The sequence below is a fragment of the Mandrillus leucophaeus genome, unplaced genomic scaffold, assembly GCF_000951045.1.
Source record: "Mandrillus leucophaeus isolate KB7577 unplaced genomic scaffold, Mleu.le_1.0 Scaffold738, whole genome shotgun sequence".
NCBI classification, from domain to species: domain Eukaryota; kingdom Metazoa; phylum Chordata; class Mammalia; order Primates; family Cercopithecidae; genus Mandrillus; species Mandrillus leucophaeus.
The window spans coordinates 436,603-449,747 of NW_012108008.1; the positions used below are offsets into that span (position 1 = coordinate 436,603).

Sequence of the window (13,145 nt, forward strand, 5' to 3'; positions counted from 1 at the left end):
GAAAGAAAGAAAGGAAGGAAGGAAGGAAGGAAGGAAGGAAGGAAGGAAGGAAGGAAGGAAGGAAGGAAGGAAGGAAGGAAGGAAGGGAAAGAGAACTAAGTTAAGTCTTGGTTGTATGATAATCATAGTTTCAATAGCTACCCATCATTTATCAATCATCTCTAAGTGGCTAGGTACTATGCTGACTGCTTTGTATACTGTTATTTTATACAATCCTCACAACTCTAAGAGACAAGATTTATTATCTGCATTCTACAGATTAGGAAACTGAGGCACAAAGAAGGTTAAGTTCTTGACAAAGATCATGCAGCTTTACAAATGTGGCTGGATTCTCTTCACTTCATAGCTTCTGGTCTTTTTAGTAGTTGGGTATTCTACTTAGTCAATCATTGCACCAGGAAAAAAGACAAATATAGGTAGTGGAAAGAGATTTGATATTTCCAGATTTGATATATTTTTAGATACCTACTCGGAATTAAAGCCAAATTCTTTAAAGATCCTAATTCCTCAGACTTCATTTATCATGTAAAGAAAAAAAATTCAAGTGATTAAACTGCATTGTCACTTGAGCTGATAACTATTGGGTAGCACCAACACACACCCAAACACACCCATAATGTTACCTACATTCAGTTGTGGCATCTCCAGTCAAAGGTTCTCCTTCTCCACTGCTGTAAGTGGCAAATATTGAAATTCTGTATTTGGTCTCTGGCTGCAGATTTTCTATCATAGTATGGATTGCATCTTCAGGAAGATTTTTCTCTCCAGTGTCAACATCATCATAAAGTGATTTCCATGAGACCCTGTAACCGCGAACCATTCCTGGAGCAGATGTCCAATAAGCCCCAATTGATGTGTCAGTGATGTCTTTAGTAACTAAATCTCGAGGAGAACCACGTTCTAGAACAGAAATTAAAAGGGAATCTTTTTAAAAAATATCTAGTAGTTATTTACGTATTAATATTCATTGATCCTGGTAGAGATTCTGACTTGCTGGACTCAAACTCAGTTTGTCTAAAATTGCCCATTTCTTCTTTCTGAGTTGTCCATCCTATTCTGTCAGTGGAATAGATTGATGCAATAAAACTTTAGAATTATATTTGATTTCTACCTCTTAGCCTTGCCCCCATATGCCTACTTAGATAATCTTATCCTTCAGGACAAGTTTGACATCCAAATTTGAGGAAGTATTTGTCTTTAAAAAAAAAAATTCCAAGGGAAAAAAACTGTATCTAAGTCCCAGAATTTTATCACATTTTAGTTGGCCTTGTGGCATGGCCCATTGTTCACAAAGATCTTTATTTTGTTACCACGATCTTTTCCTCTCTGATCTAATTTAAATAAACTCATTTTCAATGCATGATTTACAACAACTGCAGCAATCTCATATCACTTACAAAACTTAATTCCAACAACTCTTTCTTGGTGAAACTTGTATTTGCTCATGAAGTTTAAAAAGTAGCAGTGTAAACTTTCAGTATAGCTTAACCCTAACAAAACTAAAAACAACCAATACTTCTGGAAAACTTAAAAGTGATTAGTCACCAAAATAAAACATACCACTTGTTCTAGCTGATCAAAAATGTCTGCTACTAAATTTTGGTTCTTTCATTCAAAAAACATACAACCCAAGTGGAAAAATATGGAAACCTCAACTTAATAGGAGGCACAGATATCTTTCAATAAAACCCTCACTCTCCACATTTTAGATGTAAGATAAATATACAGGTCGCTTTATATTGGCTACCTTTACTAGGCTTTATGCCACAGTATGACATAAATACAAAACTCTCTGCTTCCCAGCATACGTCTTACCAGTAATTGTTGTATGTTCATGCAAATGATATATATTGCTCTTAAAAGAATTTTAAAAACTATTATTTTACTTAACTCAAAGAGTAAAAATGAATATCTTAAAAGTAGTCATAATTTAACAATTAAATTTCAACACAAAAAGTAAAGGTAACAATGAATGAAAAAGAAATCTAGGTGGACAAAATCATATCATATATGCTTGGATTTAGAGGGGAAAAAATAAATGAAACAGAAGCTGGGCAGCCTACCAGACCCCAAGCCCAAATGGAAAATTCTAACTCCATTAAAAATAACTTTAACTGCTGACAGCACATCTCATCCCTGGAAGGAAATTAGTTACATATTTCACTGCAACAAAGAATACTTATTTTTAAGAGCACATTGAATTTTTTCCCTCAGCTCTTGAGGCTAATTCCCATTTGAAAGTCTTCTTTAGGTGTCTTTACTATGTAAATGGTCATACACCTTTATTTTTTCTCCACTTGGAATATAAAAGTACAATTTTAAACTGTTTGTTTTATTTGGTTTGGTTGTGGGTTTCTTTGTTTTGTTTTTTATCTGTTTTGATAATCGATATCCCAACAACTAGTCTGTAAGTTTTAAATGTACAGCACGTTTTTTGTTTGCTTGATATACACCATTTTCAATATGTGCCTTTTCTTCTAAATTTCCTCAATTGTAGTCAGGAACAGCTATTGTGAAATGACCTTGTTTGAAAGCAATTTTGCATTTAAATGAGCTGCATTAATGACGTTTCAAAAAAGTATCAGACAAATAAGGTTAACTAGAATGTGGGAATTATCTTTCCAATTAAGACTGGGGTGATTTTAAAACAATTTCAACTTTTATTTTTCCCAAAGGTTTTGCTTCTCAACCTATTTTTCTTCCTACAGCGCTAAATTTGTGACATTGTTTATTTCCATGACAACAGACATCAATCTCATAAACACAGGCTAATGATTTCACTGTGAGAAAAATAATAGGAAGAGAATTGTGGTTGAAGCAAAAATACATTCACAAAGATATTTCTGGGCTTAAAACTAAAGGATCTAAGATCACAAGACTTGTCTCCCTATGGATTTTAATCAACTATTTTAACACTCTCAAGACTATAAAGCTAGAACAAAATATTAGTAAAATGCAATGAAGACCTTTCCCAAGGATTATCAATATTCTAAAAATAATCTACAACAGCAATTTTTAAGATGCAAATTAAAAATCAACTAAAGAATATTTATAAGCTCTAATTAATGGCATGACAACACTTTTGTGTGAACACTGAGTAAGTTCTCAGTCTCAGAAAAAACTCACTAAAAATTGTAGTTTCTCTCTGTGGTATATAAAGGCAGGCACTGTCACTACAACATTCCATGTTAGTGACACAGCAACATAGACTCCAAAGAAAGGAGAAAGATAGTTCAATCCAGACACCACAATTGAGAAGATAAGCTGCTTCATATGGGTTTCTTACATGTCAATCAGTCAGTTTGATAAGAATATTCCTAAATATTAAATCTATACTGCTCCCCAAACACATTGATAATTCTTTTTAGGGAGGAGGGCTGACTATTCTGTTACGTTACAACCAGGAATTTTGAGAATAAGTTGTACTCATGACAAGTAAATGTATAGCCCTTGAATTTTTAAAACATGAGATCTTGGTTTGGCCAAACATTATATTACCAAAAAATGAAGCAAGTGGATTGCGCCCTGTGGTACAGTTGGCAGGATGGAAACTGGCAAGTGGCCGAACTTGTCTTGGGGCCAGGTGTGCAACCATCTGAGCAGGTCATCAACAGCCTATGTCACCTCCTGGGGCCTTGGGCCCACAGCAGCAAAATAACTGGACTGGACTTGAAGCGATAAACAGAATTGCCTGAAAAACCAAAGGCTGGACCCTACCCAAATCAATTAGATTGGAATACTTGGGGATGCACCTAAGTACTGGTGCTTTCTAAACATCTTTTAAATCTGCCCTGTGATTCCAAAACCTCTACAATTCTTTATTCTTTCCCCCTTTTTGCTCTTCTTTCTACTTCTCCTCTCTGAGGTCTAGAGAAGCATTTATTGGGGAGGTGTGCTGGGTCAGTGTGGGAAGGAACCTCAAATCTGCTTTCACATAGAAGCAGTGCTCCTTCAAAATAAAGACAGGTATGGTGAAAGTAAACTGGTCAAAATCATTACACACATGATGCTCTGTAGGATTGCTGGGTGGTTTGTATTTTGTGTGGTTATATTGCCATGTACAGAAAATCACTGCTTTAGGTGGAAAAATAATCTCAAGGCTGACCCTCAGAGAACAGAGGAGATGATTTAAGCTTTTTATCACATCTCCATGGACACATGTGGGATATTCACTGCTCTCTTCTCCCCTCCATCTTCTCTCAAAAGGAAATGGCTCTGAACACACAGGAAATGGCTCTGAAACAGGAAATGGCCTCTTGTTGAAGAGCTGAGCACATTTTCACATGAATGAAGTTCTAAGTGTTACCTAGCAAGGCATTTACTTGGTTCAATACATTGTCATTTTTGTCCTGAATCTAAGGAGCTCCAGACATCAGTAACTACAGGAAGAAATTATCTGACTTCTTTTGGTTTAGTTTGGTTATAGTGGGTTTAGGCAAGAGTCCCTTTTTAGAGTACCTAAGAGGGAATAGGAAAGAGAGAGTGAGAAGTAAAGATGTGAGAAGACTAGTCTGTAGGCCATCTCTGGGAGAGGTTACTGCTCCTCAAAAGGAGAAAGCATAGAAACAGTGGCAGTGAACAGAAAGCAACCCTAGTAGACGTTTCAACCCTAGTAGTAGTAGAAAGGTAGTCACTACCTTTCCCTGAACCTAGATCTACTTTTGCTCTAGCAGAGGTTCCCTCCCTTCTGAGGTCCTCCTCTTTCTTCTGTGCCCCAGGGTTTACAAATATGTGTGTTATGGTGCTGGGATTTGTTTAGGGTTTTTTTGAATAATATTTAGTCTCATACCACTTGCTCTCTTCTGTCCTGGATATATGCCTGTGCTCTCTCTATTAATTTTTTCTCTGGTAATAGAAATTCTGGCAATCATTTCAAACAAGTCATCATCTACAATGATGATATTCCTTTATTCCCATTCCTTTGATTCTATCTTGACAGTTTCCCTTACACTTTATTCTTCCTAGCATAGTACCAGTATAGGTATAAATGTCATAAGTTTAAAGGTATAAAACTCTATCAAGTTTTGAAATTTGGCTACTCAGCATTTCTGTCATTATAAAGCTTAGTTACATCTATTCAAAAGTCATTTTTCTAGTGTGTGCTTGCATGTGTCTCTGTGCTGCTGCTGTGGTAAGTCATTCAGACAGGTCTACTTCTTATGATCTGAACATCCTGAAGGAGTTGATTCCTACACTGCTTTTTTCCACATACCAAGCCAAAGAAATAATGCCTCATTTAAGTAACTTTCCTATGTTTCCTTACCCCTTTTCCATTTTCTTTCTGAAAAGCAAATTATCATCCAATTCAAATATAATTATAACACAAATTAGCCAATGATACATGAAAAATTAATCATCATGAAATAAAACTGTATTTCATCTTATAGATTGTTCCAGCCAGCTTTCATTGAGTTTCACATACCACTTTCAAAAATAGAAGTTAAATTGAAAATGTAATGTAAACTCTCTTCTAAATCAATTTGTCTTTTCCGTTAGAGCTCAGCTCAAAAGTCATCCAACTTTCCACAGCAATACAGAAGATCTGCTTCTGGATAATGTTCATGTGGAAATACATTTGATTTACAACCAATGAATCAGAGCCACCATTCCAAAGGACAAAGTTCACTATTGATAAGCTAACTCAGCTACTTTAAGCTATACACAGTTTTTAAAAACATCTTAGCAATTAAATCACCATTCAACTTCAAAGTTGGCTTGAGCAAAAAAGTGTTTCTTCCATAATTATTACCTCTCCACATTGATTTCAATTTTTATCTGACAAGCAATTAATTCACAGGAAAAGGAAATAGAAATTACTGTTTGGTGACTGTGCTAAAGTTCCCTGGCAACGTCAGCGTTATTATACCCAGAATGTATGATTTTTCAAATTATGAGACAGCAGTAAATCAGTGAAAACACAGAGGCCTTGTTTAGTCCATCTTTAAGGGCCTCATGTTACTCAACATCATGCAGAATTCCTGAGATGTGCTAAAAACCTCATTGTAACAAAATGTCAACTGAATACACTTGGTTTGATCTGTAGGAAGCCATTCATATCTAGGACGTTGGCAGGTTGCTACAGCAACTGAAACAAAGGAAATTCTAAAAAGTCATATTTTCTGTAGCCAAAAAAAAAAACACTCAAAAATTTAACAAGAAAACATATTATTATCAAACTGAAATTCTCATTCATTTGTGGTAAATCTCTGAATTAAAATGGGCATTATTTATTGAGAGATTTATAAAAACAGATTTTCCTCCAAGCACTAACAGCGGCAATTAAAGGTTCTTTCAAGACTTGAAGTGCGATTACATATACAGTAGTGTTTTTGTAATTATATTGTCTAACTGCTCTAACAACAACAACAACGGGGGGAAAAAACAATGTAAATCAAACCTAATGATGTGTGCTCACATTCCTCTGAAGTTTGGATCTGAAATAGTAATAAACTCTGCCTTTGTGACTCTATTGCCTACAGCACTACAGCCAACCATGAACTTCCCCAACGCCAATGCTAATAAATCTCTCTTCCAGCAACAGGGGAATTTTCTGATCATTGGCTGCGTTTCAAAAAAAGTAGTAGGAAACAGATTCAAGTTAGGGATGGTTGTAGACCACACTACATATTTTTTTAAATACAAAACAACAACAACTTTCTTTCCTTTTGAATTGAGAGTCATAACGCATTTGAAGTAATCTATAAGATGTCCAACCTACAGAATGCTCTTGCCGGCTGACACCATGCCTCTGGATAAAGGAAACATTCCTCCAAGTTCTGCTCTTACCACCTCCTCTCCCAAGAGAAAAACAGATTAGAAAAACAGCAGCCCTCAAAAGCAGTTGCCTGGCTCTGTTTCTGGGCTTTCCACTCCCTGCATTTACCATCATATCCTATTCCTGTATATGGTATGTGGATTTGGCTGAGTTAATACAATAAAATGAAATGGAATAACCAGGGGCAAAAATCTTCTACTATTTTCATTTAGTCACAACTATGCTTTCACATATTTGTCAAGTTTACCACACATAATGCAATGGGATAAATATGTTAACAAAATCAGGCTGGAGGCCCTTTTGTTAATCCTTCACTGCAGTAAAGCGCTTTAGCATAAATGAACAAAATGTCCGTTGTAAATTATTACAATTTAGTTAGGAATTAACTGTATTTTTTAAGCAAGCTGACAAATTATCTAGCTTTCCTTCTTCTCAGGAAATAGAAAACAATAGCTTTTAAAATTTATTTTACTATCTATGTATTTCCCTTAGAGATTGTTTCTGATCAAAGACACGCGCATGTGTGTACACTCACACATGCGTACAAGTTGATAGATTTTCGATACCACTTGTGAAGAGATATAATATGATAAACAAATTATACATCTGGCTTACAAAAATCACAGCCTAGTAGAATGTGCTTCCTGTAAAATTAAAAAGTACATTTTGTTAAATGCAATTTTTAATATATTATTCTTGGCAAAAAATGCCTTAATTTTTAGAATTGGGAAGATTTTTACTGAGCATAAATATATATATATATTTTTTAAGCAAGAAAGCACAAATGAATACGAGAAGGTTAAAAGGCACAACCAGAAGAAAAACTATTAAATTATTTCCAAGATACTCCTTATAAAGAAGAAATGTTCACAAATACAATCTATATCTATCCTGTAAAAAATAAAGAGTGAAAGTTTGTCCTCCAAAAATATCTTATGAGCAACCTATGCTAAAAGCTTGTGGAAAGCATATGGAGAAACAGAACTTCAAAAGGTCCAAAGAAAAGGACAAATTTCTCCAAAATTCTGGATGTTGCCCCAGATTGTAAAGATCACATGCTTTTGTTGTTTGGATTATGTCTGTGTATTTAAGGCAATTTCTGTTTCTACTATTTTTTCCAAAACTTTTGTGTCACCGATTATATTTGAAATACTAAAGCTATACAGTTGACAACATGGGTTTGCACTGTGAGGGTCCACTTACATGCAGATTTATTTCAAGCAAATGCAGACAAAAAATACAGTATTCACAGGATGCAAAACCCATCTATATGCAGAGGCCGACTTTTCATATATACAGGTTCCCTAGGCCCGACTACAGGACTTGAGTATGAGAGGACTTTGGTATATGCAGCGGATATTGGTATATGCAGGGGTCTTGGAACCAATCCAACCCCCCCAACCCTGAGTATACCAAGAGGCTTTTAGATATCAGATCTAAAGTTAATAAGCTATGTCCTCTTGATGAATTTTGTAGACATATAGTATTTCACAGTTTCCAATGAGTTTCACTTACATTCTCCTGTTTGATCTCAACAATAACTCTGGGAGGAAAGAGGGAGGATAATCATCCCTTCTTTATAGATGAATAAACTAAGGCCCAGAGGGGTTAAAGGTTTACTCCAGGTCACACAGCTAAGTAGTACAACCAGGTCTCTTCTAGTTGTAAGTAATTTACACACTGGTACCTAATCTTTCATTTAAATCTTTTTCTAGAAACAGACTTCATGGACTATGGAAATTTAACTCTTGATCACTATCATTATTATTATTATTATTTTTTTTTTTTTTTTTGAGATGGAGTTTCACTCTTGTTGCCCAGCCTGGAGTGCAATGGTACAATCTCAGCTCACTGCAACCTCCTCCCCTCGAGTTCAAGCCATTCTCCTGCCTCAGCTTCCCAAGTGGCTGGGATTACAGGCATGCGCCACCATGCACAGCTGATTTTTGTATTTAGTAGAGACAGGGTTTTACCATGTTGGCCAGGCTGGTCTCAAACTCCTGACCTCAGGTGATCCACCCGCCTCGGTCTCCCAAAGACCTGGGATTACAGGCGTGAGTCACCATGCCTGGCCGATCACTACTATTTTGATTAGTATTTTTAAATTATTTGTTTTTCATTCTTAAGTCCTGAAGTTTCTAAGAACTGCCTATTGTATGTCCTGTCTCACTAATTACAATATCTACAACCTTCCAAGCTCCTGGATCCAACAGCTTTGATGGATATTTTGCTTAGTCACTGTGATTTCATATTAGAAGATACTTCAGATTCCTTTTCTTCCTATAATCATTTAAAATAAGCCATATAAAATATAATGATAAACAGAAGGAAAGCTATTGCTGATAGTCCATGTAGGCCCCCAACTACAGGACTGAGTCAACATCATGGGATTTTTAGCATTACAATCCAATCTCATTGCGGTTTAATTAGATGTGTATTTTCTCTCCCTTACAGTATTCATGTAGTAGCTGTGTTAAGTTAAACCTGAGCTGTGATTATATCTCAAACGATCCTAAAAAATGTAAAGGTCTCTAACAATTAACTCTAAAGAGCCAAGGAAACCGCTCCAGTATTGCTGATGTTTCTTACTAAGTACTTTATCACAATCACTTTGAACATTTAATACAGAACAGAATTTCAGAAATTACGTAGAAAACAAATAGAAACTTGAGTTCTTATATTTCTTGAGCTTTTATGCATGGTGAATGAAAAGAGCACTTGAATGGAAGTCAGAAAATGGTACCTATCTGGACCAGAAAGATAGAACTAGCTGCATAAACTTGGGCAATCCAAACCTTTTTACATAGATGTTTCCCAAGGTCCCTTCCCCCTCTGAATGTCATACACCTATTCTCCTTTCAACCAACCCATGGAATTATAAACACATTTCTTTGGCCTTATTATGCATCCAGCTCCCCAAGGCACTTCTTAATCAAGTTTAATTTTTTCAGCTGCTTACATTCTACATCTCTGAATAACAGAGAGCTTTATGGTTATTTATTTTTCAATATACATTCTTTTTAAGAGAAAGGATTGCACACTTCTAGATTCATTCTCTGAAAACATTTTAAGCTTCCTAGAGGCAGCACCACAAACAAGTTCCTAGATTTTCAGAAAATATGATGGTAATTACCTTCAAGTGTTGTTCCTTCACCAAAGAGGGCATCTCCAGCCCCAGACGCATACAAGGCTGTCACAGATAAGGCGTATTGTGTCCCTTCCTTCAATCCCCGCAGCACCGTATTGCTTGTATCTCCCCTCACAGTGACCTCTTGAGTTTCACCCCCTGCCACTGGGGTATATGTGATGAGATACTGTTTCACTTTTCCTGGTGCCCCACTCCAAGATAATTTCATAGTAGACGTCGTAGGGTCAGAAACTCTTAAGTCTCTTGGATTCCCTCTAACTTCATTAAAAAATGACAACATCATCAAAACCCATTATTTAATAAAATGACTTGAAAAACATTTCATTACTTTACATACGCATGTGCACTACAACAAATTTATACCCTGGGTGAGACTATGACAATTTTTACTGTTTACTAGCCAACAAAGCTAAATCAGACCCTATATGTTAGTAGAAACAAGGGGAAAGATATCCAGTCCCTTTTCTGTTTTTACAAAGGTTAAAATCTTCCAAGTAAAATATTTCATGTTAGAATATTTCCTATAAGATAGTTTCCCTGTATTTCCTTAAAAGTGGAAGAAAGCATTATAAAATGTATACGTGTTGATTAGTATTACAATGCAGACTTTAATTCCTTTAAGAAATCTTCAGTAAAAACAGTTAATCAGTGTAATGCTATGAATATCTAAAGGTAACACCCAGGAACTAATTCTGACATAATAAAAATGATAAATTATAAACATAATGCTGTCCCTAGAGGGAAAAAAGTAAGAGGAAAAAAACAGCTCAGTGAGACCCAGCCTTGGGTACAAATCCCCAGGGACCACCCCATCTTTTTGTAGCTGTGATGTTTGCTATTTCATGACTTTCCTTGTAGATTGGTCATGTCCTCTTTGAAGGTTCCTAAGGAACCGAGTCCTATGTCACTCTCCACTGAGCATATAAAAGCCAGCCAGTTTTACTCCAGAAAATAGAAAGATGAAGAGGTATTGGGTCACATTATGGTGCCCAGCACAAAGAGCCCTAGACTCTCAGCAAGAGAGAAAAACAATGAAGTAGTCACACTTCACCAATGGAAGACAGGAGGAAGAAAGCAGGTAAAAGAGAAAGCCTCTGTAGCAGAACAGACTATTGAGCTAGGTTGCAGGGGGAAGAGAGGAGAGTGAAGCAGTGAAAGGAGGGAAAGAGATGCAGTGGGAGGAGGGAGAGAGATGCAGTGGGACGGAGGGAGAGAGATGCAAAGGGAGGAGGGAGAGGGATGCTGTGGGAGGAGGGAGAGTGATGAAGTGGGAGGGAGGGAGAGAGATTCAGTGGGGGGGAGAGAGATGCAGTGGGAGGAGGGAGAGGGATGCAGTGGGAGGAGGGAGAGGGATTCAGTGGGAGGGAGGGAGAGGGATGCAGTGGGAGGAGGGAGAGGGAGTGGGAGGAGGGAGAGGGATGCAGTGGGAGGAGGGAGAGGGATTCAGTGGGGGAGGGAGAGGGATGCAGTGGGAGGAGGGAGAGGGATGCAGTGGGAGGAGGGAGAGGGATGCAGTGGGAGGGAGGGTGAGAGATGCAATGGGAGGAGGGAGAGGGATGCCATGGGAGGAGGGCGAGAGATGCAGTGGGAGGGAGGGAGAGAGATGCAGTGCCAGGAGGGAGAGAGATGCAGTGGGAGGAGGGGGAGAGATGCAGTGGGAGGAGGGAGAGGGATGCAGTAGGAGGAGAAGAGATGCAGTGGGATGGAGGGAGAGAGATGCAGTGAGAGGGAGTAAGAGGGATGCAGTGGGAGGAGGGAGAGAGATACAGTGGGAAGAGAGGAAGAGATGCAGTGGGATGGAGGGAGAGGGATGCTGTGGGAGTAGGTAGAGAGATGCAGGGGGAGGGACAGCAGTGGGTGGTGGGAGCATGATGCAGTAGGGGAGGAGGGGGAGTGATGCAGTGGGGGGAGAGAAATGCAGTGGGAGGAGGAAGAGGAATGCAGTGGAAGGAGGGAGAGTGATTCAGTGGGAGGTGGGAGAGTATTGCAGTGGGAAGAGGGAGAGTGATACAGTGGGAGGGAAGGCAGTGGGCAGTGGGAGCATGATGCAGTGGGGGAAGAGGGAGAGTGATACAGTGGGAGGAGGGAGAGTGATGCAGTGGAAGGAGGGAGAGTGATGCAGTGGGAGGAGGGAGAGTGATGCAGTGGGAGGAGGGAAAGGGATGCTGTGAGAGGTGGGAGAGTGAAGCAGTGGCAGATGGGAGAGTGATGCAGTGGAAGGAGGGAGAGTGATAAATGTTCACAAATACAATCTATATCTATCCTGTAAAAAATAAAGAGTGAAAGTTTGTCCTCCAAAAATATCTTATGAGCAACCTATGCTAAAAGCTCGTGGAAAGCATATGGAGAAACAGAACTTCAAAAGGTCCAAAGAAAAGGACAAATTTCTCCAAAATTCTGGATGTTGCCCCAGATTGTAAAGATCACATGCTTTTGTTGTTTGGATTATGTCTGTGTATTTAAGGCAATTTCTGTTTCTACTATTTTTTCCAAAACTTTTGTGTCACCGATTATATTTGAAATACTAAAGCTATACAGTTGACAACATGGGTTTGCACTGTGAGGGTCCACTTACATGCAGATTTATTTCAAGCAAATGCAGACAAAAAATACAGTATTCACAGGATGCAAAACCCATCTATATGCAGAGGCCGACTTTTCATATATACAGGTTCCCTAGGCCCGACTACAGGACTTGAGTATGAGAGGACTTTGGTATATGCAGCGGATATTGGTATATGCAGGGGTCTTGGAACCAATCCAACCCCCCCAACCCTGAGTATACCAAGAGGCTTTTAGATATCAGATCTAAAGTTAATAAGCTATGTCCTCTTGATGAATTTTGTAGACATATAGTATTTCACAGTTTCCAATGAGTTTCACTTACATTCTCCTGTTTGATCTCAACAATAACTCTGGGAGGAAAGAGGGAGGATAATCATCCCTTCTTTATAGATGAATAAACTAAGGCCCAGAGGGGTTAAAGGTTTACTCCAGGTCACACAGCTAAGTAGTACAACCAGGTCTCTTCTAGTTGTAAGTAATTTACACACTGGTACCTAATCTTTCATTTAAATCTTTTTCTAGAAACAGACTTCATGGACTATGGAAATTTAACTCTTGATCACTATCATTATTATTATTATTATTATTTTTTTTTTTTTTTGAGATGGAGTTTCACTCTTGTTGCCCAGCCTGGAGTGCAATGGTACAATCTCAGCT

The 13,145-nt window shown here is 38.0% G+C and overlaps 1 protein-coding gene across 3 annotated transcripts in view; it reads right to left on the reverse strand.

Annotated features, from left to right (window-relative positions):
- COL12A1 (collagen, type XII, alpha 1) overlaps positions 1-13,145 on the reverse strand; it is a 124,763-nt gene that overhangs the window by 80,372 nt on the left and 31,246 nt on the right. For 2 of the 3 annotated variants that reach the window (XM_011965823.1, XM_011965824.1), the window contains exons 13-14: positions 9,909-10,181; positions 628-900 (exon numbers count right to left, since the gene is read on the reverse strand). The exons of the other annotated variant lie outside the window; for it this stretch is intronic. In XM_011965823.1, the coding sequence (XP_011821213.1) occupies positions 628-900; positions 9,909-10,181 (546 nt within the window). The remainder of the gene's footprint in view (positions 1-627; positions 901-9,908; positions 10,182-13,145) is intronic. 3 annotated transcript variants of the gene reach the window in all.